The sequence below is a fragment of the Plectropomus leopardus genome, chromosome 11 (genome assembly GCF_008729295.1).
Source record: "Plectropomus leopardus isolate mb chromosome 11, YSFRI_Pleo_2.0, whole genome shotgun sequence".
In the NCBI taxonomy this organism is placed as follows: Eukaryota; Metazoa; Chordata; class Actinopteri; order Perciformes; family Serranidae; genus Plectropomus; species Plectropomus leopardus.
In genome coordinates this window covers 28,216,187-28,243,899 of record NC_056473.1, presented here as the reverse complement: position 1 = coordinate 28,243,899, position 27,713 = coordinate 28,216,187, and the positions used below count along the sequence as shown (strand labels likewise).

Sequence of the window (27,713 nt, the reverse complement as noted above, 5' to 3'; positions counted from 1 at the left end):
GTGGATGTGCTGTACACGTACAAATTTAAACACGTGCAATGTGGTCGAGATCAAGGTGGGGCGGGGGGGGGCAATGCTTTTCTGCAAGATCTGGTATGATTTTCAGTCCTGTGCACAGTAAGTGAACTACAATCTAATGTGTGGCTCTGAAGGTTCCTGGTTTGATGGATGTAAGCCACGTCAGGTAAATTTGCAGTAAGACAATGGAGCATCTTTCACACTCTGGCTCATGTACATGTGCCCAGCTCAACTTATAGCTTTCTCTGTCCATCTCCATTTCTCAAACCTCTTTCACAAATGCAAACAGATATAAATATTATCTCATGTACTTCACTGTACTGCAAATGCTGTATTCACACTTGTAAAACACACACAGCTGTGCCCAGGTCTGTCTCTCTGTCTGCAGACACTGTTTAACTGTCTCGTCTGTTTGCTTCATATGCATGATATGCATGGCAGTGCACGCTTTCCAAGTGATTATCTTGTCACCACACATCCACACAACTGCATGTCAAGTCACATATGTTTCTAACGCACACAGACATACTCACAGACAAGTGCAAACGTGTTACTCCTGCTGTGAAAACGCTAACAGCATTGCATTTTTGCACGTACATTCCACATTTCTTTCTGCTTTAAATTTCATATCTGCTTTCATTTTTCCACTATTTTGAGTGTTTTCTGGTATCTCCATTCCTTTTCGTCTTCTTTTTCCCCCTCCCGGCCTCTTGTTTTCTCCCTCTTTTGGACGTCTCCCTGCTCTCTCTGAACCTGCAGTCTCATCTTTGGAGCGCTCCAGTCCCGTGCCTGAGGGACGGTCCCGCTCGCTGCGCTCCAACCGCTCGTTAGGGGGCAGTTCAGTCACCGTGGTGAAGATGACACCGCTCTCCTTCCTCCCTGGGACACGAATCATTAAATACCTTGGGATCATCAACATGTTTTTTATCAGAGAGACAACATCGTTACGTGAGGTACGACTGCAAAGACACACTACACATGCAAATGCCCCAGAATCTTATACAAAGTGTAGAAAAGAATTGGACGTAGACTCTGGGTCTGAAAAGTGAAGCCAATGCAAATGTGCCTCAAGCTTGCATGCTCCCTGATGGCCTGTATGGGGTGACTCCTCTTGTTGCAAAAAGGAGTCTGATTGTATAAATGTCTTTAGGCCCAGAGACACAAAACTGGCATCAGAGAACTGAACTGGTGGTGATGAAGGCTGACGGCTGCATTACCTAATGTCCCCTGTCTCTTGGCCAAAATATTGCACCACATGCACTCAACGCTTCAAAACAGTAGTCCACAAACTGATGGGTGACGTCACGGTGGCTACGTCTGTTTCTTTTATACAGTCGTAGTGTTTCTTAAATTATGTCATTATGTCAGTTAGTCAATAAGACTTTATTTGTATAGCACTTTTCATATAAACAAAACTGTACCACAAAGTGCTTCATACAAGCACTAAAAAGAGGACTCATTAAAGCCAGAAACTGAGCAAAGGCTTCCTTAAGTAAAGAAACACCAGAGTCAGGATAAAAGCTATAGATGGAAAAATAAAAGAATAAAATAAAACAATGGATAAATATGTTAAAAATAAAAAATCATATACCAAGTAGTAAAACAGACTAAAATGTTCAACTAAAAAGTCAATAGATAAATACATAAAGTTCAATTAAAAGCCAAACTAAAAATGTAGGTCTTAAAAATATCAGCCCCACTTAATTGAGAGTAAAACGCATCAATAAGATGCAGTTCAATGCAGCTACAATGTGGTCTTAGTGTTATTACATGACAATGAAAAATTAGTTTGCCAATAATTAAGTGATGGATTCTAAACGATGAATACAGTAATTCAGTGTTTTTCTGTTACCATGTTATTGTTTGTATATCAGCCACTGATGCTGCAGCGCTGTATTGCACCTCTATATAAAGGCTTTTTTTTTTTTGTTTTAACCAGAAGTATTTTGCGCTCATCAATTCAAGTCAAAAAATCTTTATTGTCCCCCAAGGGGGCAAATTCTTGTGCAGCTAGCAGAAGTGCATTAGTGCATACAATACATGAAATAAAAACGATACATTTAAATTCACACTGAATCATTTAAAAAAACGATGGCGGTAGGAAAAATGAGTTCTTCAGTCTGTTTAGTCATGCATTTTGGCTTGCTAAATCAGTGGACAGATGGAAGCAGTGAAAACACACTGTAAAGTGGATGGCTCGGGTCGGCCAGGATTGACTTGGCCTTTCTTAAAGACCTTACCTTATAAAGGAGGTCCTCGTCAGGAGACGCTTGGCTGAAAAATATTTCAAAGTGGGTACATTACAGAAAAAAGTTTGAGAACCACTTGTTAATGGTGTAGACATCGCTGCACACATGAAATGTGTGTGTTTGTCCTCTGCAGGAAGGCGGTGTCAGTGGCTTCCTCCATTCATTCATAGCAGAGGTATTTGCGATGGTTCGAGCCCATGTAGCAGCCCTGGGTGGCAATGCAGTGGTGTCCTACAGCATGAAAGAGTGTGTGTTAATGGAAAATCCAAACAAGAACCAGGTACACACACACACACAACACACACACACACACACACACCTGAAGTATTTCTTACAATCTATTTTTACATGATACACAACAAGGTAATCTCTGCATCCTCAGACCTCACAGTCTTTGAGGTTGTTATGGTTTAATCTTCCTGTATTTGTTTCTCCTCAAGGCTCAGTGTCTCATTAATGTGAGTGGTGATGCCGTCATCTGCATCCGGGAAACGGACCAGGAGCCAACTGCTTCAACGACAAATGTTGGACAGACTTGCATTAGTGCAGCAGATGGGGCCACGTGACAGTGAAACACGGAGCCTCGTTTTGTCTGCAGGACGCACAAACTGCGTGAACACGCTCTCTGAGTCTAGCCATCCAAATATTAGTCATTTATGTCTGCCTTAAAACTGTAAAAGATCCAAAGGTTTGGACACAGGTAATAAAGAACAAGTACAACATGCACACTCGAAAACGTGCAGTCTGGATTAATACGGGAGTACAGGATGTTTCTGTGTTTTTCCCGATGTTTAAAGTGAGCATTTGTGCAGGAGATATGGACGTTTAAAATCAACAAAAGCGCCCTTATGCATAAAATTTTGCCTGTGTATTAAATCCGTCCATGCTGGGGGGACCCCCAAAGTTACAGTATATTGGCCATTCCTCTCTGTGTGGGCGCAAGCGAGGCAGCTATGATCAATTTGTCCATCCACAGCTCACAGGAGGAGCCACTAAATGGCCATGCCAAAAGGGACGCAGTTGTTTACCATCTGATACTTTAAAAAACAGTCAGACGTTTGGCCCTGTTTCGAGTAACTTGCAGACTAAAGGCACATCTGTTCAGTTCAGAGTGGCCAAATGATGACTGTGTCAAGCAAGGCAAGTATTTCAATTCTGACAATTCACATTCAAATAGAAATTTTGAAGCCAGAATCGAAACAACCCAGACAACCCTGTGATGCCATGTTGTTATAATTTATTTTACATTTCATTTGATGTCCAGTAATACCATCTAAATTAGATTTTGTTTATGAATAATCCTCCGAATTGCTGTCTCAGTATTGCTCACAGACAGTATCCTACAGATAATCAAATGTATGCATAAAGTGTCAAATAATGATGTCATCTATAATAATAATAATAATAATAATACTAATAAAAAACAGGCCAGGATTACAGACATATGCACGTATTTTTGTAGGGCAAGGATTTTTTTTCTTTTAAAACAGCAATTTCTGTGTATTTCAGTGACTATTTTATAAAATGAAAAGTATTAGAATTTATAATGCTGAATCTTAAAATGGTCAAACAGCATAATGTGTATGGCTTTTATTCACTTAAATCGGAAGTGAGAGGGGAAGTGATGATGGGTATAACGCTGCCCTTTGGGGTCTAGCACCAGGGATGTGTCATAGGATAAAATCTTTGAGACAGTTAAGACTAAATTCAGCTTTTCGCAGTGTGCACTGAGGCAACTCTTGCAGCTCCAGGATCAGTTCCTCTTGGCAGTATCATATTTCACACACCTTTCGTCAAGATTCATCACATTTTGAATTATTATACTGCAACTGATCTGTCAAAAATGTATGTCTAATGCTGGAAAAAAAGCATCTTCTGGTGTAGGTGCCACCTGAAAATAAACTGTAAATGTTCTCTAAAATCAGATTTTAGTATTTTTGTAACGTAAAATTTATGAAACCTGCAGCTCATTTTGCTTGTGCAATGAATTCCTAATGTTTCGACTCACTGTGTCAGAGAATTATTGGTACTCTAATCTGCTGTGATCAGTTTCTTATGTTTGTGTCTAAAACTTGAATGTACATACTTAGATGCTTTTGCTTTCTGACTAGCAGCATGCAGACCCTCTTTTTATTGCCATGAATCTGTATGCTCGCCTGGTAAGTCTTGCACAATAAACTCAGTCAAACAAAGATGCATCCGTTTGATCATCTTCTTTAATGAGGGAAGAAACTCTTTTTTTTTTTGCCCACGCATCGATCAGATACTGATACAATACTGGGCCCACAGCTACTCAATGTGGGCTCCCAAATATGAAGTGGCACACTGACACTGAGCTGTAATTTAATCAGATTTACAGCATTTTTGTGAACTTTTTTTGGGCCTTTTTTGTGGACTTTTTGTGACCTGTTACCTTTTATTGTTAAAAAACAGATTAAATGTAATGCTAAAGTTAAATCTAGTTATTAAATCTAAATGTCAATTCTATATATAAATTTTAATATTAATCTATATCTCAGTGTTAAATCTAGTATCTAACAATAAATCTAAATATTACCCTTAATATAAAATCTCATACCTTAGATCTAAATGTTACATCTGCACATTTAATCTAAACATTAATATAAATCTTAATGTATAAATATAAATATTAGCCTAAATCTAGATATTAAATCTAAATCTTAATATTACATCGAAATCCAAGTTAAAATATCTAAATCTAAATATTTAATTTAAATAAATAAATCTAAAAATTAAATCAAAATATTAGCCTAGATCTAAGTCTTAAATACCTAAATGTAAATATTAAATCAGTATGTGCCACTTTACAATTGGTGCCCCACAATTCAAAGTTTTTTGTTTTGTCAGCTGTATATGAACTACAGGAATACACAATGAAAACTTGAAAACAATGTGCTCTCAATTAACTTTTTAACTGATGATAAAATTACAGTTTTTTCCAAATGTTTGCACGTTTTCTGCTCAATTTGAAAAATTAAACACTGCACTTACCGTCAAGTTCTCATAATTGTGTGCATTTTTCTTTTTTCTTTTTTTTTTTTTAACTTTGTTTTTATTGACAGCCAGAGGATTTCCAAATCTGAAGTCATCCAGGTGTTGTGTCGATTCCGATGGTACCTGAATGCAGCATAATGGTTAAACTCTGCAGCAACATGTTTTAATAATGGTTGATGTCAAACAGGAATGAATGTATATATATATATATATTAAGAAGAATGTTTTAAAGAGAAAAATACAAGTATGACAAAGAGTAATGGGACATAGGGCAGGGGGGAATTAGTGGTATATTTCAAATATTAAATCTACAGTTTTAAATCTTAATTCCTGCTCAATTTGAAAAATTAAACACTGGACTCACCTTCAAGTTTTCAGAATTGTGTGAATTATTTCTTTTTTTTTAAGATTTCCAAATCTGAAGTCATCCAGGTGTTGTGTCGATTCCGATGGTACCTGAATGCAGCATGATGGTTAAACTCTGCAGCGACACGTTTTAATAATTGTTGATGTCAAACTTCTAAAATATATATATATATATATATTAAGAAGAAAGTTTTAAAGAGAAAAATACAAATATGACAAGGAGTAATGGGACATAGGTCGGGGATGGGGGGGTTAGTGGTATATTTCAAATATCAAATCTACAGTTTAATCCTTAATTCCTGCTCAATTTGAAAAATTAAACACTGCACTCACCTTCAAGTTTTCAGAATTGTGTGCATTATTTCTTCTTTTTTTTAAGATTTCCAAATCTGAAGTCATCCAGGTGTTGTGTCAATTCCGATGGTACCTGAATGCAGCATAATGGTTAAACTCTGCAGCGACATGTTTTAATAATGGTTGATGTCAAACTGGAATGAACATATATATATATATATATATATATATATATATATATATATATATATATATATATATATATATATATATAGTGGTATATTTCAAATATTAAATCTACAGTTTAATCCTTAATTCCTGCTCAATTTGAAAAATTAAACACTGGACTCACCTTGAAGTTTTCAGAATTGTGTGCATACTTTCTTTTTTTTTTTTTTTTTTTTTTTTGGCAGTCAGAAAATTTCCAAATCTGAAGTCATCCAGGTGTTGTGTCGATTCCGATGGTACCTGAATGCAGCATAATGGTTAAACTCTGCAGCGACATCCCGAGGCAGTGCGCGCGAAGTTCCCATCAGCGGCTCGCGACGTGTCCCGGGGCTAACATAACTTGAATCCCGCTCCCTGTTTCCCGTCCCAGTTTGGCAGTGAAAGACGCGGCTGTCTCACCCTGCAGCTCGGCACAGACATGGGGGAAATCATCCTGCCACGGCGCATGTTCCTGTGGAGCATGGCGGTCATCTATCTGGCTGCTTTTGTGTCCCTGTACGTGCAGATACCAGGTGAGACTCAACTCTGCTGCCTGAGAAGCAGCAGCTAGCTCACTTCACTCACTGTCTCTGTGTGTGTTAGCTTGTTAGCTGCTCTGTGTCCCTGTGGTGGACAACTTTCTGCAGAGACAAAACATTACTTGCCTTCTGCTAACTTTACAAGCTAACTGCTGCTGAGAGACCTGTTGTAAAGACGCACGCACGGTAGTAACTTATTGTACTACACTACCCACAAACCCCGTGTTTTCTGTCAGTGAAGTACGCTTTATTTTAGTCGCCCAGGGAAAGTCCAGAAGACCTCGCCCATGGGTTTTAGGAAATGAATTTGGTGTGTGATGCTGTGTATGTTGAACAAATTTGCATCTTTGTGGATTTATACACTGTTAGAAGAAATTATTCTAAGTCAAATAAGTTAGTGTTAAAACGTTTAAGTGGACTGAATTTAAAAAGATGTGGAATCATAACAAAATTACCTCAACTTGTCTTCTCAAATCCAGTCCACTTAAAATGAACTTTTCTGAGTGTGGGCAAAGTGCCATTGTTTCCGCAATGCACTTTTTAATTAATGTAACCCTTTGATGTATTATACCCTTTGAAACCTGAGGAAAGTCTAAATAGTAGTAAATTATAATAGTAATAGTAATAGTAGTAATAGTAAATTGGCTTGATTTCTCTCAAAACATATGAACAACTTCTAAGAGAATGGGCAAAAAAATTGCAATAATAGTAGTAGGACGTTACAAGAAAATGGCCGGATGATAAGTGACAAAAAAGAAAAGTAAGAAGACAAAAAAAGCCCCTAAAAAGTTCTTTTTTTTCTGTAACATAATTTAAAAATCTGATTATCAAATTGATAAATATTAGGGGTCAACCGATATTGTTTATTCAGGGCCGATACTTCTCACTGCTGTAATCTACACCTGTTAAGTTTAGGATTTCTTGCAGCTATCGACTCAGTCCTACGTCAGTTTGTAGGAAATTCAAATACCATGACGCGTGTGGAAGTGCGAAGGCCCGTTCATGGCTGCTTGCAGCTTTAATTGTAGTTACTTTGTGTCTTTTTTGTTGTTTGTGTGATTTCATAGGCTTTTTGTGTCTGAAGTAAATTGTGTCTCTTTATTATTTTGTGTATCAGTTGCAGTTTGTATTTGTTTGTGGGTCTTATGCCCATTTTTGTAGCTGTTTTGTGTCTCCTGGTGGGTTGTTTTTCTGACTCTGAAGTTTTTTGTGTCTCTCTTGGTTGTTGTTTTTTTTTTTGTCTTTTTGTAATAGTTTTGTGTCTGTCTTTTTTTTTTGCCCATGTTTGTAGTTATTATATGACTCTTTTGGTTATTTTGTGTCTTTTTGTAATTGTTTTGTGCATTATTGAGGTAATTTGTGTCTCCTTGTTGTATTTTCACCCCATTTTGTAGTCATTTTTGTGTCTCTTTGCAGTTCCTTTGCATCTCTTTGTGGTCTTTTTGAGTCTTTTCCTGGTTGCTGTTAATGTTAATTTGAGTGATATTATGCGAATGAAGGCCAGGGGGGCCCTGGTAGTCAAATTATTAATCCATCTGTGCTAATGGTCACAAAATATGTATATTATGTTTATTTACACGCTGTTGCTTCCCATGTTTATGCCTGTGTCTAGGTCTCTATGGTAACGAGGGGCTGTTGCCTGCTCGTTGGCAGCTGCGATACAGCGGTAAGTCTCTCGGGGAGCAGCTGCTGTCCTCTCCCACCCTGCTGTGGCTGGGACCTCGCCTAGGCTTGGACACGCACACCGCTATGGAGCTGCTGTGTCTCATCGGTGCTGTGCTGAGTCTTGCCGCCATGCTGGTGGAGGCTTTTCGAGACAGCGTGGTGTTTTTCTGCCTTTGGGCCTTGTACCTGTCCATGTACCAGGTGAGTTTATAAAACAGACCGAACCCAGTTTTCCCTCACAGGTTGCTGTCACGGTGTCCCGTCTCTCACTGGCTGTGTTTGTTTCTCGTTTTAGGTGGGCCAAGTTTTTCTCTACTTCCAGTGGTGAGTGATGATTGGTAGATTTGTGGTTCTTCATATTTATTATTTGCAATTAACACAATGTTGTTATGAATAGCAGCTGGTTAAAGGGCACCAAGATAGATTTGGCAGTTTGCTGATAGGTTTATGTCATCCTCGGTCCCCTGTTTGTAACATCGTAGTAATATTTGTCTCTGCTGCTCCGCAACAACACTGTAAACATCTATTAACGAGATTATTTTATCCTCTCTGTCTGTCTTGTAACTCTTTCCATTAATTTTATGTTGCTCGCTCCATTTATCATTACACAGGGACAACTTGCTTCTGGAGACGGGGTTCCTCTGTATCCTTACTGCTCCACTGACATTAATCAGAGGGTCCCGAGGGGTCAGAGAGCATGATCGCGTGACCTTCTGGCTGCTCCGCTGGTTGCTCTTCAGACTCATGTTTGCCTCTGGCGTGGTGAAACTCACGTCTCGTTGTCCTACATGGTGGGGCCTTACAGGTATGTAGGAGAGTCTGTTTTTGTGTCCTTTTTGAAAGTGTTGTTTAGTAGTGGTTCCCAGTCCAAAAGGGGATTGTGGTTCCAAGTGGAAGTGTCTCACAGCCATATTAAGTTTGTGAAAAACACAGTTTAGAGATTTTATTTTGATGTATGGTTTCCTGCTGTAGAGAGTTTTTGTTTTGTTTTGAGAATAGTAACTATTTTATTGCCCTGTTATTGGTATTATGTGGCCTTTCTTCCCCCCAAAAATAAGAGTATCCCTAAGTGACTTATATATCAGAGGAGGGGGTGGCTGGGTTTTTTTTTAATCCTCCCCAAAGGTACAAATATTTCTCTTTGAGCCTCCCTGAGTGACTCAGGGAAAAAGCATGAAGTGTTCTTCCCACGTGATGTCTTAAAAATGTCTTGGATCTAATTATAGGTTCTGTTGTTTCTGGCTGTGATGAATGGTGTCATTTTTGGTGATTTTTTTTGTTTTGGTGGGCCTGTGGTTTTGGAAGGTATGTTTTCTTAAAAAATACCACAAAAAAAAGTAAAAACGCTTAAAAAAAAAAAGGAAAAAAAAGTTGTAAAAATCACCAAAAAATTCAAGGGGGAAAAAAAGCCAAAAAATGTATTAGAAAAAAAAGAATCACCATTTTTTTTCCCTACAGAGGTCCAGGTTTTGCCCGCAATGTCCTCAAATCCTAGAAATGCACCTGGTTTTAACCCATTGCACTTTTATTCTTGTAATACATTTTTATTGAATTCTGTTTTAAGTCTATTTTTTATTTACATTTTGTCAATTAAAATGGCATATGTGGTAATATCTCTTGTGTATGGACCTTAATGACTAAAAAGAAATCTGGACTCAGTGGCTGCACCAGTTGGGAATCACTGTTGTAGAGTGTGTGTGAGGCTACATCCCTAAACAAGAAGTGACATCAGCATATTCAACATTTAACAGTTTTTATTTCCTTTTGTCAGTGAGCTATCACAATTTTTTATTTTTCAGTTGATTAAATATCCTTCTCGCTGTGTCTTTAACAGCTTTGACGTATCACTACGAGACTCAGTGCATCCCCACCCCGCTGGCCTGGTATGCCCACCAGTTGCCGGTGTGGTGGCAGAAGCTGAGTGTGATGGGCACCTTCATTATCGAGATCGCTGCACCCCTGCTTTTCTTCAGCCCGCTGCGCAGACTCCGTCTCGGAGCTTTTTATATGCAGGTTGGTAAAAAATCAAGTTTTTCCCACAAACTGGCTCTGAAATGTACAATTTAGCAAAAATATTTTCAAAATGTAATTTTTTTTCGTGTGCAGGTGTTGCTTCAAGTGCTCATCATTTTGACTGGCAACTACAATTTCTTTAACCTGCTGACTTTGGCCCTCTGTCTGTCGCTTCTGGACGACCAACATGTGCACTTTTGGCTACGCAAAGCAGACAAGATCAGCAACAATGGTATGTTAAACATAACTGCTGTTGTACATATGAGGGTGTTGTCGAACTTGTAAAGTTAAAAAGAAAGACAAAATACAGAAAATCAGGATCACTTTTTCCAATCATAAAGTTTAGGATTTGACTAATAAAGCTTGTATGTAACCATCCACATAGACATTGATAAGCTCTTGTTTGTTCGTTCCACCAAAGTTTACCTAACAGCGTATTTGTTCTGGTCAGACTCCAAGCTGTGGTCGTGGCTGTGTTACCTGCTGGAGTTGGCAGTTTGGGCCATCATGATTTTTGGATCCATAGTTTGCTTTGACCTGCAGCTGGACACAAAGAAAAACGGCATCTCCTCCAGGACAGGTATGTGTACATTTATATGAATACAAACTATTTGATTTTGTAATTTTTATGTCTCTGCACCAGCAACAGCTGTGGCTGGAGGCAATATGTATATTCGGGTTGTCTGTCCATATGTACATTCGGCCCAGTGGACACTATATCTCAAGAATGCCATAAGGGAATTTCCTCAAATTTAGCACAAACATCCAATTGAACTTGAGGATGAACCGATTAGATTTTGGTGGTCAAAGGTCAAAGGTCAAGGTTATTGTGACCTTGTCTGTCTTATTCTTGTGAATGCAACAATCCAAAAACAAAAAAAAAAAACACCTTGAAGAATTTTTTCAAATTTGGCACAAACGTTCCAATACACTCAAGGATGACCTGATTTTGGTGTTCAAAGATAAAAGGTCACGGTGACCTTACCTTCGTCTCATTCTTACACCTTAAGGGATTTATTCAAATTTTATACAAACATTCACTTGGACTCAAAGATGAGCTGATTAGATTTTGATGTTCAAAGGTCAAGGTCACTGTGATCTTGCATCTGTCTCATTTTCGTTAACGCAATATCTGAAGATGGCCTTGAGAGGGTTTTCTCAAATTTGGCACTAACGTTCACCTGGACTCACAACTAAAACTGAGTAGAATCTGGAAGTCAAAAGTCAAGGTCAAGGTGACCTCATCCATGTTTTAGCCATAAATACAAGAACCCTCAAGAACCACCTTAAACTGTGCTGATTGTACGGTTCCTCTATGTGTAAAACGTCCATGTTTCACAGACATGGAGGTAAACTGTAAGTGTAACTTGACTGGTGCGCGGAGGCGTACAACCGTGTGGCGTTATATCTGTTTATTATCAACATGTTTGTCCTTCAGCATTTACATACCACCAGTTTAACCAGTTTCTGAAGACCGTCACCATCCCTTCTATCTGGATTGGTGTCCTCTCTCTTACCTGGGAAATGGTCACAGCCATGTTCAGGTAGGACTCTCTCTCTGAGTCTGCTTGATTATATAGTTTGATGCATTTTCTACATTGTGTGTTTTATTAAAAATAATGTGTTTTCTCAGATGTGCATGTGTCTCTGGTTTCCTGAAGAGGTTTTGGGGAACTCTCCAGTGGACTGTGTTTGCTGCCGCCACAGCCGCGATGTTCACTATTAGCCTGGTGGGTGACGCTGGAAATACATCACACACATCATAATGCTAATGTGTAGTTCAGTTTAGAGCTTTGATCAGTGACATCAGGCCCAGCCCCACATGAACCTGCATAGTTTCTGCACAAGCCCAAACCACAGGAGCAATTTGGGCCTTTAGACCGATTTAAAAACCCAAATTTCCTCTGGAAAAAAAATAAAACATTTACTCTAAACTAAGGGTTGACATGTTTCCTCACTCCACTTCTTCTTTTCCAGCTGTTATTTCAAGAGTCTGCCGTCAGCTCTTATTTATTTTTATTTGTCCCAATTTATTTTTTTTTTACCAATTTTATGTTTCATTTATCTTATTGCTTGTCTATTTGTATGTATTATTTTATATTAACATTTTGCATCCTGCATCTTGGATTATTTGCCCTAGTTTTGTCTCGCTCGTGCTCAATAGGTCTGTTTGGCTTTCTGTTGTTGTTTGGACTTCTATCCCATTTCTGTTTTTGCTTTGATTATCAAACCTTTTTGTGAACTCTGTTTTAAAAGGTGTCATATAAATAAAGATAAAATAATATTAATAATTATTATTATCAACATTTTTTTTGGTAATAATGTGGTTATTCATGACATTACACATATGTTAAGTTTCAGAACAAACACAATGTGAAAGTGGCACAAATCCAACCCAGTTCAAGCCTGAGGGATTTTTGAGAAATAATAACCCAGCCTTTTCCGAACCCCGTGAGTTAGGTCCGGTTGGATTTGGGCAGAAAATCAAAGCTCTAATGCAGCTGAACCTCATATGTTTTCTCTTTTGTCCTCCTTTTCTGTTCTTGTGTTCAGGTGCCGTTCACCTACATAGAGTATGACTCTAATGCCAGGTTGTGGCCGGGAGTGCGTCGGGCCTATGAGCTGACGGATCGCTTTCAGCTGTCCAACTCATACGGCCTGTTCAGAAGGATGACTGGGGTCGGCGGGCGGCCAGAGGTCGTCATCGAGGGAAGCCATGATGGAGTCTCGTGGACGGTGAGAGAAAAAGATTGAAACATGCTGTATGAAACCCAGCATACACTGTGCAATTTTGGGCTGTCCCAGATGAAAGATGATACCTTTGGTCGTGGCTCTAAAACGGCGGTCCTGCATCGCATGGTGAGAGACGTTCAAGGATGACCGTTGTTACAGACTTGTGATAAAAAACAGCCTGCGATAAAATTCTGACAGTGTCAGAAATTTGGGACGACCATCTCACTGTGTCACTGCTGTTATATCGTACATCTACTGACCAACCAATAAAAATGGAGCATGAAATGATGCACTCATCAGCGCCACGCTACTAAATGCTAGAAGATACTATAAACATTTATTTTGAGCTAAATTGGCACGCCTAGTTGTTTTTTTCCTCAGTCAGGATTCACATTCTCCTTCTCCTCCTTTTCTTCCAACTTTTTTTGACACACATAAACGTCACTATAGCGAGGGCTATATTTATGTGTTGACAGTTTTTTCTGATGGATGATGCACGGCAGTGACGTTTTGTTCTTGCGTACTGATGTCGATGGTTGTATGTCGTAGCCTGCGATTATGTGGGCGTTCTCATCGTACCTGCTGCACACATCAAACTTGATGTCCTATCCAGGTTTAGTAAGAGCCATGTGGCACAGTGTCGCTGCGATAAACTGTGCTAAAATCTCACAGTCTGTAGGAGGCTTAAGGAGCTCACTCTATAATATTACCATAAAAGCAGCACCAAAGAATTTAATTTGATTTTAATTGTGCAGACTGACTGTCCTGCTACAATGTAAGTTATCCTCATAAGTCTGTTTCTTTTTTCTTCTTCTAGGAGATAGAGTTTATGTATAAGCCTGGAAACATGAGTGCACCTCCTGCTGTGGTGACGCCTCACCAGCCAAGGTTGGACTGGCAGATGTGGTTTGCCGCCCTCGGGACTCACACACAGGCTCCGTGGTTCAGCAGCCTCGTGTACAAACTGCTGCAGGGCAAAAGAGATGGTACGCACCCTCAGACTCAGTGATACAGTTTATTTTGTTACTGTGTTTCCTGTCACTCTTTTATCCCCCTAAATGGCAGCTCAAAACAGAATCAAATAGGAAAGAAAACAAGCACTGCACTGCATTTTATTGGTTTAAAACTTCACCACACTCAAACAGTAATAATACAAACGGTGTTTTGTTGTTGTAAGCTTATTTAAAAGGCCCTCTGTGACCTCACTGTCTGAGTTTTGATGAGAAGTGTATCTATCTCCCGGATCACTGCGTCGGTGCTAAAAAGTAGGACAGAGGATTCGGGTCATGTTAAAGAAAACAAAAAGTTTGATTTTGAGAATAAAGTCATAATATTATGAGAATAAAGTCGGAATTTCGAGAATAAACTGGTAATATTATGAGAATAAAGTTGTGGTTTAACGAGAAAAGAATTTGTAATTTTGCAAGAAAAAAGTCGTAGTTTTATGAGAAAATAGTCATAATATTATGAGAATAAAGTGGCAGTATTACGAGAATAAAGTTATAATATTACAAGAATAAAGTCGTAATATTACAAAAATAAAGTCGTAATTTTACACGAATAAAGTCGTAATTTTACGCCAATAAAGTCGTAATTTTACGCCAATAAAGTCGTAATTTTACAATAAAAGGGATATTACGAAAATAAAAATATTACCAGCAAACTATAAAACAGGCGAGAGCACAGGCAGCCTCCTGTTTCTAAATGGCAGAAGGGAAACACCTCGTTTCCTGATTTTGGTTTTCTTATATCAAAACAAAAATCCGTTGGCCAGTTGACTGTGTGGCACGGCACGTGAAGCTGCCTGTGCTCTTGCCTGTTTTATAATTTGCTGGCAATATATTTATTTCCTTAATATAATATCCCCTTTCTCATAAAATTCTGATGTTATTCATGTAAAATTATTACTTTTTTTTCATAATATTACGAAGAAAAAAAAATCCTCAATGTGGCCCTAAAACTCTAAAAAGCCACTGTGTGTAGAATCTGAAAAACTTGTCTTTGCTGCCCTCTAGCAGTGACTGCAGACACCAATGCATGCACTGCTCGACTGCCCTTACTTTGATGAAAATAATAACATTTTCTATCGGTACAGTATCTGTGGCAGGTGTTAATGTTTGACATTTGACACAGCACAAACTTGTTACATTAAAATGTTTCAACCCTTAAAGCACAGTGCAGGAAATGTTCTTTACCCTAAATGATTCAATGTCAAATTACCATTGAAAAGACGTCAGAGATTTCTTTTATTTTTGTAAGAATAAGCAGATTTCTAAAATCTTTGTTTTATATTCTGCAGTGATAGAGTTGATCCAGACAGATGCATCAAAGTATCCGTTCCACCAGCAGCCTCCTGCCTTCGTCAGAGCTCACCGCTACAGATACTGGTTTACCGAACCAAAGGTTGACGGGTCAGTGCTCTCTTCTTCTGTCTCTGTGCGTTTACAGGCGCTGAGGAAATGTGATTATTCCTGGCTCTGAGGTAATGTGTGCGCTGAAAGACGTCACTTGGCACATGCTGAAACATCATTGCCAAATTTAAACTCAACAAACAGCCGCTAACATGATTAATTAAACATTTTAAGCAGATTTGCAAGAAAGTTAAGGTAGGTTTTTTTAAGTTTCTTGTCTTTTTTAGAAAACGTTTCTATATTTTTTATTTTATTTGAATTTACTTTGTTTTTTTAATTATTATTATTATATTCACAATTATGTGTATGCAGTATTATGTATATCCCTCCCAGCATTATTTACATTCTATATTTCCTCTTAGTATTATTTGCTTATTCGCTCTCATATTTCTCGGCTACAGACACGCATGCACCTGAACACATACACGAGTGACCTCAATAACCACCCATAGCTTAATAAAATAACCAGTTACTATAACCAGTATTATCATGCCTAATCCTGTTTTGTATGTTTGTTTTGCTTGTTTTTGTTTTTGTCCTGTCTTATCTAAATTCCCATTGTTTTTGTCGTTGTTTTTGTACTGCCCTTGGCGATCACTAATTTAAAAAAACATATATTTGTCCTTAAAATATGAGGATATTTATTGGGTGGCTGGTCTTTGTTGGTAGTTCCCTCCCAGAGCGCTGGTGGAGGAGGGTCTACGATGAGGAATTCTATCCCACAGTGCACCTGGGAAACACCTTTCTGGAGAGCATGCTTAACCAGTATGGACTTAAGGTAATTTTTTCTTAAAAACAAAATATTGGAAGTTATGGAAAACAAGAATGATGATATGATGTTACAGTGATGCATTGAATTTCAGAAAGGTACGTATGATTTAGGCGGGATCTCCTTAAAATTATTATTATTTTTTTAATTTTCTTTTTCTGAAAAGAGAAAAAAAAATCTGCATCACATTCTGTGACATAAAATCATGCAAAGGAGCTTCCAGAGGATGTTGGTTGGGCTCCTTTAGTTAACTTTTTCAAAAATAGATTAAATAAATTGCACAACAAAGGGTATATTTTTGTTAAATTATTATTGTTGTATAGTTGCTATGGAGGATTTATATCCTTTTCCAGAAAATTTTTAATACATTTGAATAAAGATGTGGCTAGGAAATGCCCCTTTTTCATTCAGTAATCTATTGAATATTGATTAATATTGATCTTCTTTTGCCTTCAGGACAAATCACCTGCACGTCGCACATCCAACACCACTGTTGCCCAGGTGGTGAGGTGGGTGCGCTCTCAGGTCAGAGGTGTTCCTACCCACATCCTGATCTGGACCCTCATTGCCTGCAGCGCCGCCGTCTCTCTGCTCCAGGGATTGCAGAACAGGAACAAACACGCAATCCCGAACGCTCATAAGGCGGCTGTGAGTGATCACACGGAAAATGCACCTGGCAGCTCCTCAGACAAGTCAGGTAAACAGCAGGCAGCAGAGGAGGAGGAGGAGGAGGAGGAGGACTGTGAAGATGAGGTGGTGGAGGAGGGTGAAGACGAGGAGGAAGAGACTGTTGGTGATGATGAAAACGGGAAAGACAAAGATGAGATCCTTGGAAAGTCTTGAAGAAGATGCAGGTAATCCCGTAGTAGACTGTGATCACCAGCTGCCTTCGTAAAATTTGTCCGAATTGACCAAAGAGGATTGTAATTCCTGATCAGCCTATTGCAGAAAAAATCACTCTACTTGCCTTTTCCCACCTGCATATGTGTTTTCTCATCAGAAACCAAAAGCTTAGATATACTTTAAAGGATTTTCCTAAAAAAAATCAAAAAAACAATATATACACTGACACTAAAATTATCCCTCTCAGTCTTCACTTATGACCAACTAGCAGTGTTTGGCAGTGTCTGTCGTAGCCTTTTTTTTTTTTTTTTTTTTAAATTTTAGTCTTATTTTGGTTTGCTTTGGACATTTCTAGATGTCAAGTCAGCTTTATTGTCAATCATCTATATACACAGCTAAACAAAATGCCGTTTCTCTCGGACCAGATCCCTAAAGAAATTAAATAAGGCAGTATACGTAAAACAGAGGACACGACATACAATAAACGTTTTACAAATAAGATAAGAAAGGCAGCGTCAACCTTTGGGTGGTGGTGTGTAGCCTCCAGCCAATAGCAGCACGAGTTCAGAAAACGTAGCAGCCAGTCGTCTCTCTCTGCTCTGTGGATGTGAGCTGCAGGTGTGTTGGATCGAGGGCGAGGTTTAGCCGCGCACGCAGAGCAGAGAAACCAAGCGGACAGGATGAGGCATGCACTTCAGCTGAATTCACACATTTCCAATACCGCGGCAACGTCCTGCAGGGCTGTGTGAAGGTGTTTGTCTTAAATTGTGCCAACCACAGGAAACAATCGGAAAATAACATTTAATTTCTGTGATTCACTGCTTTATACTTGTTGTCACCACTCGCTTGACCTTTTTCCGCCCTCGCAGTCTCATTGAGTTGAGGAAGAGGGGCCACGTTTGAATGTTGTTTCTACAGACGGTGAGCTACAAATCCTGCAAAGCTTGCCTTCAATTCAGCAGGCTTTCACAGATGTTAATAATTTGAAAAAAAAACACTGATTGGTTCTGACGGATGTTGAACATTCGGAGTGAAATCTAGTCACGCAGATCAAATCATCGTTTAAAAAGAGTGAAATATAGAATTCAAAGTACAAGGTGGCTTCGCTGTGTCGCCTGTTAAAAGAGTAAAAATGTGTTTTGTCTCCTGTTTGGGTTGTGTGTCGATGCACTTGTATATAAATACGTTTTTGTGTGTGTGTGTGTGTGTGTGTGTGTGTTTGTTTTGTTTTCATTACTGTGGTCTGTTTCTGTACGTACCAACCAAAAACAGCTTTGCACTTTTCCTGTTTTCACGCGTCTTTTGTTTTTGTCAATGTTAAAAACAAAACATCACACAAATTGGTGTAGTGTTTTTAATTTTTTTTTTAAATCACGTATTAAAGTACAATAAAATAGAAATACTTTTCTGCAATTTTTATCTGAAAATGTGTAACAGTTATGAGTTATATACAATGTGTCATTTCATTGTCAGGTTATAGACATTATCATTAAGTAACGTGTGTAAAGGAGATATCTAGTTTTAGTGTTATTATAAAGCCAACAACACGTGGAATCAGTCTGAGTTACTCAACACAGATAATCACTCTTTGTGTCTGTATAGTGTTGCTGTTGAATTCGGTGTCTGTTTCACCACTTCAGTATTCCAGGACAGTACTTGTCGATCAGAGACTGGTAGTACGGCTTCAGCTTGTCGATGTCGGGCAGCTCGGTGGTCTTTGTGTACAGGTCAAATTTGCTGTGAAAAGGACAGAGGATGCAGCTTCAGGTCAAAGCAGCGAGCAGGATAACGATGTGCATCAGAGAGAGGAAGATGCTCACTTGAACTCTTGGACCCAGCTCAGCATGCGCAGGTCTTTGTCGTTGCAGAGATGCATGTAGTCTGCGTGGGAGTGCCAGGGGTAGAATGAATGGAAGCGAATCATGTACAACCCCTGAAGAGAGACAGAAAAAGAGGAGAGCCACGACTGAGCCTGAAAGCACTGCAGGTGAGCAGAGATTTATTGCACATTTTCTGTTCTGCGTTAATTTTTTAATTGCACTAAACATAGCAGTTAAGTAATGTAATGATGTGCTGACCTGCTCTGGGATGGAGCAGTTGTTGAACTTCAGAACTCTGTAGAGATACTCTGAGGACAACAACGCAAGAGTTTAGGTACGGTATCATAGAAAAACAGTCAGGGCTGAAAGTAATATCTCTTACCATCATGACCCCATGACATGAGGACTTTGTCGAGCCCACAGTTTGATTCATAGATGCCGTATTCAGTACTAAAAAGCAAACAAACAAAAAAATTATTATGTAACTGGGAAAAATTCCCAGTACATCAGCAAACAAGACTTTAGGTGTTGTTGAAAACAGGAATAGAAGAACGGGGGACATTTCATTGCTTTGCATACAAATACAAAATGTATTTTGTTACATTCATTTACCCTTTGAAAACTGGTTTTTAGGGAAATGAACAACTTAAGAAATGACCCTGAAATTAGCAGAAGTTAGTAGAAAGTACAAGAAAATTACCTAAAAATTAGCTTAATAAAAACAAATAATACTCAGAAAAAGTTGAAAAAGAAATCAACTAATTTATTGCAATTTGTGGGAACTTTCTTGCCAAGTTGCCTATTGCCTTTTCCCCCAATTACTTTTGTAAAAAATCTAGCCAGGCGGATTAATGTGGCACAAGAAAAGTGATGTCGATCCAGGTTTCATAGGGTTAAGATTGATGGATTTTACATCTGGATTTAACATATTTGGGATTCAGAGATCCAGTGTGTAAGATTTATAAGGGCTATATTAGCAGAATTGTAATATAATACAATACACATGTTTTCTTTACTGTTTAAACCTGGAAAAAAACCAACTGCCCTTTTAACTTAATATTTTAAAGGCAAACAGACAAAGTGACATGAAAATACCTACTTGTATCTGGGGTTTTTATCATCTGGGTTATCCAGGAAGGTATTGTCTCTAAACACAATGGAGTTTTGAAACTTGCAGCCGACTGGGAAGGTGTCACCAACTACAGCCCACTGCAGAGTACACACACACACACACACACACACACACACACACACACACGGTGGAGGAGGACAAAAGCGTCTAAATACTCGTTGCCTTTATAAGTGTGAATAATTAATCGTCTTAGTAGCTTACATTTCATTCGTTATTAATTTACATTGCTAACTTTTAAGGCAAAGTGACTGATTTGTAAAACATAAGTCTCTCCTTGCATGGTAATAACGAAGTGTCAGTGCAGCTGAAGTTAAAGGAAATAAATAAATAATGTAAATTTAATCTAAGCAAACTAAAGTCGCATTGACGGGGACTCGAACCCGAGACCCGCGGGCGGAAAACGATCCGAATGTTTGCAGCGTTGTATTGTATTAAATAATAAAGTGCTTATGCATTAATATATTCCTCTATTTTTCTCCCCTTTTTGATTATAACGTCCATATTTTCAATTTTTTTGCACACCATATGCTTTACCCGCTCATGCATTTCCATGAGAAACTGCTGCTCACTCGCTGAAAACTCCTGCACGCATTTCTGCTGTGATCGACACACGTGGTCTACTCATGACAGCCGTGAACGCGCATTTATCCAGAATACTTAAACCCAGCTTTGACATAGTAGCACCTTCTCATCCTGGTTGGGCAAACGTGCAACGTATTAAGCAACGAGACGAGGTCAAGCCTCGCTTTTTCCATTACCCTTTATATCTAAATTCTACTTTTGTGCAATACCCCCCTTCAATAACCCAATCTTCATTCCTGTGCCTTGTGAAAATCATGTTTTTATAAATGATTTTACCTTATTATTGTGTGTAATAATGTATAAAAACATGGTTTTCATAACTGATTAAAGTTCAGGCGTTGTGATGGCCATGTGTCCTACCTGGGGTTCATCCCAAAGAGCCATCATTTTTCCAACATCATGGATCAGACCCACCAACTGGAACCAGTCTGAGGAGGTTTTGTGAATACATAGATGTGTTTACATATGTACTTGTACACAGTGTGAGTTTCTGTTTCTCTCCCTGTATGGTACCATTGTCCGGGTGAGCTTGGCGGATGCCCTCAGCCGTCTGGAAGGCGTGGAAGGAGTTGGGAAAGTCCACATCAGGATCCGACTCATCCACCAGCTTGTCCAGAGACATAATGGCGTCCATCATTGTCATCTGAGTGTGGTTACAGACGCTCCATGCAGAGTGCTGCAGCAAGGTAAGAGTCACATAATTACAGTGGAAGTTTTCTGTGGGGAAAAACTGGACCAAAAAAAAAATTAAATATTGTTTTCTGTTGAATTTTCAGGGATAGGGGGATCAGGTTTGTCTGCAAATAATTTGAAAATCTTTCATGGGAAGCTTCTGTAGCTGGGTCACATAAATCAAACATGGAAGTGCTCCTTTGTAACCTCTGGTAGAAACGAAAATGAGGTTAATTAAATAACACTGATAGAACATTTCCTGGCTCTTTGCCATTGGCTTTCACTGCAGAAGACTCAGTGACGTGTGTTTGCTCAGTCAGTCATCCAGAGCAAAACAGAGTTCACAAAGTTTTGTGCAACAAAAAAAAACTACATAAAATAGTATTAAAGTTTTTTTTTAAACAGATGGGAGGAAAAAATATAAGCCACTATGAAATTTAATGTAACATTTGATGTGTTTTTTACCCTCATATCTCACTAAAGAGCCTTTTGGTGGCAATGTCTGTGCACTTTGCTTTTGGTTTACTCACCTTTTGTTTCACAAAGTCCAGCGTTTGATGGGTGTGCATCAGCTTGTATGTGCTGAACACACGGTCAATTAGACTTCCACTCTGAAACACACACATATGCAACAAAAGCATCGATTTTTACAGCGTCTCAAGTTTAAAATTTTTTTATTAAGTAATGAATTTTTTCATGTCAGTTGAAAGTATAAGATTAATTATATATTTAAATACACCCGCATCTCCCATTCTTTGTAACCACACACAAAACTTTCAGCTAACAAATTTAGATTTTTCATTCTGGTAGCATTTCCACTGACCTGCCAATAATTTAGCCCACCTTTGCAATGTTTTATTTGTTTTTTAACAACAATATATCCCCCAAAACTGCACATTATAAGGAAAGTAGATGTAGCAACCTACCACTACAGGAACTTTACATGATTAAAGAAAAAAAACAGTGCTTAAAATGTGTGAATACAAACTGAAATGTAATATATTTTTCATATAAACTTTTATAAGAATGAAGGAAAATTAGAAGAAAAAAAATATGATCATGTGTTTAACACAGTTTAAATGCTGTTTAACACAAGATCAGTAAAAATGTCAGATTACAGATTAAATCCTGTGCCAGCCAAAAATAGTGTATCTACATCTTCTGCATTAATTATTAATAGAGAAACTCAGCAATATTTTCAGAACAACATGAGATTTTTATGCACACCGTCTTCAAATTTTTAAGTAAATCACCGCTCTATGGGGGAAATAAAGGATAATGCTCTGCAACCCTTCCCTGGCCCTCAATATAACTGAGTGCACGGGCAGTAATAATCATAGATCACCTCCTGAGATGCACTGTCTTTCAGAAAACGTACTGCATTTAATTTAAGTCAGAGTTCTGCCTTCCTCACCTCCTCAGCAGAAGAGATCAGCCACATTTTACAAACATTCTCATCAAGTTAACTGTATCATTTTAAAAATAAATTTTAGGCTCTTTTTATTTTTGCATAATTATAACACTCCCATAACTGCAATAAAAGTTTCTTTAATTTCACTCTGCAGGCTGTAAATCAATGCAGCATTAAATAATTGTCATCAGCTAACTGACGGCTTGAATTCTTACCTCAAAGTTTCTGTATTCTTCCTTCTCTTTGGTTGCATTCTCCTCCAGATTTGGCCGATACACCAGAGATGGGTCTGGACCCTGCATGTGAAATTACAGACAGTGCAGACAACATTTTCAAGTTTTTCCAAGATTAATAGCGTATGTGCTGTTAAAAGAAAATCAAGCAGTAAAAGTGTTTAAAATAGCTTTTAAAAAGTAAAAATAGTCCCAGTATGTATTGAAGCAACACGTACGATGTTGACGACACTCATGGTGGGCAGATGAAGTTTGTGTTGTGCTGTTCCTCCTGGCTGTGTATATCCTGCCGGTTTAAACAATAATGGACTTTAAGTTCACTTAAATGCACACTAACGTCCAGTCACACTTTAACTAAACTTCACTAAATGGGGTACCCTGAGTTGAACTTTGACCTTGTGTGTGTGTGTTTGTGTGTGTGTGTGTGTGTGTTTGTGTGTCGATCCTAGGAGGAGTTTTTCTGTAGTCAGCAGGCTGCCTGTTTGGACTGATGTAGGATGAGTCAGTAATTCTTTGTTCCACAGTCAAGTTGCTTATTTTACCTCCGTCAAGGATGTAATGATTTTGGTTTCTTTCTTTGTTTTCGGTCACACAGTGGAAAAACTACAGGCTTGATTTTCATGAAACTTGGATGAAAGGTGCAGAAATGCAAAGGAAGAAATAATTTAATTGTGGAGTGGATCCAAATCAGACACAGGAATTATTTTTCACTGTTGTTAACATTGCGAGATGGGGTATTTTGGATGCTCTGCAAGTGCCCTTCTAGTTAACCATATAATGGATTTGTTACTGAAAAATGCACATTTTCACAGATTTACAGATCTATTTATTTGTTAAAAACTTGCATATGTCTTCTATACTGTTTATACCAGTGGTTCCCAAATGGTTCAGCCATGGGATCCATCTTTGGCGATTAAAAAATGCTTAACTATAGAAATTCTGGATTAATTGCAAAAATTAATTTAAAAAAAATTAATTGTTTGACAGCCCAGATATTAACCCTTTGAAATCTGGATTGCCATCACTTTCTTTCAAAAACTGAAGAAAAATTTAAATTTGAATTGAAAGTTATTTTATAGAATTATTATAATGTATGATAATAATTAATAATAATTTATATTTAAAGAAATACATTTAATAATATTTATATTTATAATAATAATAATAATATTTATTTATATTTATCATTTTAATTTTATCTAATTTAATTTTTTTCCTACAAGTTTATTGCATATTTCTGCATCATTTTATCCTAAGTTGGTCATTGCTGCCTTCCCATGTTTTTTAAAAAAAAAAATCAAGCCAATTTGTCCAGGTCTCAAACGATTAAGAAAAAAGTCAAAAATATTTATCAGTCTGAACATCAAATATCTTCTCACTGTAAGGACTTCCAAATGATTGCATTCTGTTTATGTTTATGGTTTACACAGCGTCCCAGTTTTTGGGGAATTCGGTATGTTGATAATACATACACCAGGATCTGACTGGTTTCTGATTTCTCAGTATCAAATGTTCTGGTTCACTGCATAAGTTGGATCATACATCAGTTCTTGTGACTGATTTCATGGAAATCAGATCTGTTTGTTGTACGAGGTGAAGTTGACCAGTGTCCAAACATTTGTTGACTCCTGCCAGTCACAGTCACCCGCCGCCCTGTTTGGCATCAGTCACAGCAGTCCCAGGTTCCTCGCTTACACTGTAAATAGTGTCATTGAATGTTGTTGCATAACATGTCAGAACATTTAAAATTAACTTGGTAACTATTCACCAAGTTAAACACTTCTGCTGTTGTTACTCACACACCTGGCAAAAGCTATCAGAAAAGGATCAGCCCATCTCTGAGATTTGATTGGCCACCCTACAAGCTGGCCCCAAATTTTGAAAGTATTGGCTGAATTTGATAAAATTTAGATCCACACCAAGCCACCACATTTTTACTAAAAGGGGAACTAAATTTCCCTCATCAAAGTCTGTTTGAGGACTACTAAAAAATGTGTGAAGTCTTTTTCTCTCTATGTCAGATGTGGAAATCGGTTAGGTCGTGCGGAGAACTACACGGCTTAAAAACAATGTCTTCTGTAGCTCTTTAGGAAGCAGTCCAAAAATAACCCTGATGATGTCATGAGGCTTATCTCGGCTTCAGCTTGGAGGCTATAAATTTGTAACAGATATCTCGGTCTCTACACTTTGATTACCTTCTAAATCTGTCTTCTTTGTGATGCAATGAACCTGATTCTGATTATGTGAGTTCCTGATGAGTGCCACATGTTCATGAGGAGGTGTGTAGTATAAAGCCTCTTTAGTTCCCAGTAAAGTAGTGGGATAACCTTTCTGGCACTGCTGGTGATTTTCACTATATTCACACATGCACTACAATCAAGAACATCTTGCACCTTTGCTCACGTACCATGGCAATGCTGGGATAGATTGGAAAAGTGGCGGTCCAGTAGATGGCAGTACTGCAACATTCATGCCAACCTACATGAAACTGAACAAAAGAAGAAAAGGATTGGCTGGATGTACATGTAGTATTTTTCTTAGTATTTTTAGGAACATGGCTGGTGTGGAGCTAGTTTTGTCAAAAAAAGCAACTTGTATTGCATATTAGTTAGCAAATCACCTGTGAAAGCATCGGTGTAAATGCTAAACAATCTGTGGATTCAATACATCATCAACTGAGTCTTGTGATTGGTTCACTTAATGCATATGAGAGTCCCTTTCATGAGACAAACGTTACTTTGTTGGTGCTTGTCCCTACGATCTTGCAGCTTTCATTCACAAAACAGCCTAACCAGCATTTTCCCTGAAATGTTACTTGGTTGCCTTTCAAATTGCATATTTTTTCTATTTGCTTTGATAGATACTGCAGCTGCACTTACAAAGTACGTACTGTTTCATGCAGTATGCACACAATCAGGACGTGCCACTTCGTCATAACATTGCACCCTGAACTTTGACCCATATGCTCATATAGCCTTCTGTTACATCTGTTACTTTGATTAAACAAGATGTTATTTGTTGAGCTCGCCAGAGATCAACCTAGAGAGCTGTGCTGTTGTTACATTGAAATGTGCGTCATCTTAACTTTGAAGTTAGAGCTGGATAATCTTTTCTGGTGGTGTACTGGTGGAAGTGGCATGAAAAATGAAAACGTTTTAATCTGGGATGTATGAGTAGGGATGCATGATAACATCGGTACATTGTTGGTATCAGCAGATATGAATCATTGGCTTTAAAATTAATTATCAGAGTCAGCCAACATGCAGATTTCTGCCAGTATCACAAACTGATTTTGAAAAGTGAACAGCTACAAAATAAACAACTATACGTTGATGTACTTTTTGCATAATCAGTTTATATATTACATACTGAAAAGCATTGTATTTATTCTCTCTAAGTGCTGGTAGACCACCACTATAAGAATATGCGTGATATGATGTTAAATCCACTACAGAGGAGACTCGGTGATCACTAAGATTAGGGGGGGATAAGAAACGATATATATGTATTGATTATCAGCCAAATTAGTTATTTTTATCGGCATATCAGCAAAAAAATCCATTATCGTACATCCTTAGTTAAGAGACATTTTAAATGTAATAACATTACCCTAAACCCTGTTAGTAATGGGTTTTATTGTGTCATTATTCCCAAAACATAATAAATCACGCTATAACACTGATTAGGACACATTACTTTGTCATATCCTTGTACCCTGAACTTTGACCCTCTTGCTCATATAGGTTATCCGCTACCTAAAGGATCAAAGCACAAACAGCATTTGTTGTCGTTACTTTGCATCGTATGCAGTTTTAACTTTGAAGTTATAACTGCGTACATTGTAGATTCTAACGCCATCTGTGGCTCAGGAGGTAGAGCGGGTCTTTTACCCGCTAATTGAATTCTGGTGGTTTGATCTCTGGTTTCTCCAGATACTGAACCCCAGATTACCCCTGACGGCCGATGTGATGGTTTACTGAGCAGCACGAGGCTTCTTATATGTGTGTGAACGGGTGAATACGACAAGTAGGGCTTTGAGTGGTGCTATACGTGTCCATAACATATGAAATTCACCGCAGTAAAATTACAAAATCATTTTTTGTCATTGTTAGTGTTGTATTGTTGGTAATTCTGTTGTTAGTAATATTTATGATTATTTTGTTCTCTCAAACTATCAATATGATCATTTGACGGGTCATCAGTCACTGGGATGTGCCCTCATGTGTTGCTGTGGCCTCTGTCAGCTGATAATAAGCCGTCAAGCTGTTGTCTGTCTGGGGCTCATGTATCTTCTACTGTGCAGAGGATTGTGGGTCAGAATAGCCAGAAAAGCATGCTGGCTTGCGTGCTGCAAAATCCAACTGGATGTTGTAGAACATCCTGGTATTTTTGGCATACTATGAATTGGGACATACTAAATCTTTTCTTTTTTTTTTTTTAAATAGTATGATAATATTGGGTGTTGGAACGCACAGTGGGTCTTGATCTGAGGAAGTTGGCAGTGGTTTCTCTGATCTTAACACATGAGCCAGAACAGGAAATGTTCCCGCACATTTTAGGGATTAGACTGCATGCGGGAAAGAAGCTTAAGGCTGCTTGGTTCTGTTGCATTGGTTTGGACTTTTGATTCGCCTTATCATTTTCTTTCACAGGCCTTCTAATGTGCGTGTGTGTGTGTGTGTGTGTGTGTGTGTAGAGTGTAGCCCAGATAATTATTCGTTATCACCAGCATGAGACACAT

At 38.3% G+C, this 27,713-nt stretch overlaps 3 protein-coding genes and 1 long non-coding RNA gene across 4 annotated transcripts in view; 2 read left to right on the top strand and 2 right to left on the bottom strand.

Annotated features, from left to right (window-relative positions):
* Positions 1–3,155, top strand: part of c2cd5 (C2 calcium dependent domain containing 5) — a 31,623-nt gene extending 28,468 nt beyond the window's left edge. The window contains 3 exon segments of the mRNA XM_042495975.1: positions 778–971; positions 2,401–2,547; positions 2,708–3,155. Of these exon segments, the coding sequence (XP_042351909.1) occupies positions 778–971; positions 2,401–2,547; positions 2,708–2,833 (467 nt within the window). The 3' untranslated portion in view covers positions 2,834–3,155.
* Positions 2,413–6,069, bottom strand: LOC121950065. Its single transcript, XR_006106312.1, has 4 exons — positions 5,982–6,069; positions 5,647–5,738; positions 5,280–5,405; positions 2,413–2,498 (listed from the first exon to the last, which is right to left on the bottom strand). It is a non-coding gene; the product is annotated as an uncharacterized LOC121950065 (long non-coding RNA).
* A 242-nt stretch (positions 6,070–6,311) lies between these two features.
* On the top strand, positions 6,312–18,350 carry lmf2a (lipase maturation factor 2a). Its single transcript, XM_042495976.1, has 14 exons — positions 6,312–6,682; positions 8,301–8,554; positions 8,649–8,677; positions 8,965–9,158; positions 10,188–10,366; positions 10,460–10,598; positions 10,818–10,946; positions 11,805–11,910; positions 12,000–12,096; positions 12,920–13,102; positions 13,917–14,085; positions 15,399–15,510; positions 16,180–16,288; positions 16,736–18,350. Exons 1-14 carry the CDS (start codon positions 6,589–6,591, stop codon positions 17,120–17,122), a joined length of 2,181 nt encoding a protein of 726 aa, XP_042351910.1. The 5' UTR covers positions 6,312–6,588; the 3' UTR covers positions 17,123–18,350.
* A 118-nt stretch (positions 18,351–18,468) lies between these two features.
* On the bottom strand, positions 18,469–23,366 carry miox (myo-inositol oxygenase). Its single transcript, XM_042495977.1, has 10 exons — positions 23,191–23,366; positions 22,955–23,035; positions 21,859–21,939; positions 21,170–21,332; positions 21,017–21,084; positions 20,042–20,151; positions 19,325–19,392; positions 19,201–19,250; positions 18,943–19,055; positions 18,469–18,859 (listed from the first exon to the last, which is right to left on the bottom strand). The coding sequence occupies exons 1-10, from the start codon at positions 23,206–23,208 to the stop codon at positions 18,751–18,753; spliced, it is 861 nt and encodes a 286-aa protein (XP_042351911.1). The 5' UTR covers positions 23,209–23,366; the 3' UTR covers positions 18,469–18,750.
* Positions 23,367–27,713: the final 4,347 nt, after the last annotated feature.

What these genes read in the sequence shown, in the direction of transcription:
- lmf2a (XM_042495976.1), top strand. Translation starts at nt 6,589, where the DNA reads ATGGGGGAAATCATCCTGCCACGGCGCATGTTCCTGTGGAGCATGGCG. An exon ending in CGGCATCTCCTCCAGGACAG is followed by an intron (nt 10,947 to 11,804) that starts GTATGTGTACAT and finishes TTTGTCCTTCAG; the next exon opens with CATTTACATACCACCAGTTT. An exon ending in ACCGAACCAAAGGTTGACGG is followed by an intron (nt 15,511 to 16,179) that starts GTCAGTGCTCTC and finishes CTTTGTTGGTAG; the next exon opens with TTCCCTCCCAGAGCGCTGGT.
- miox (XM_042495977.1), bottom strand. An exon ending in TGGACTTTGTGAAACAAAAG is followed by an intron (nt 21,333 to 21,858) that starts GTGAGTAAACCA and finishes ACCTTGCTGCAG; the next exon opens with CACTCTGCATGGAGCGTCTG. An exon ending in CTCTTTGGGATGAACCCCAG is followed by an intron (nt 20,152 to 21,016) that starts GTAGGACACATG and finishes TGTACTCTGCAG; the next exon opens with TGGGCTGTAGTTGGTGACAC.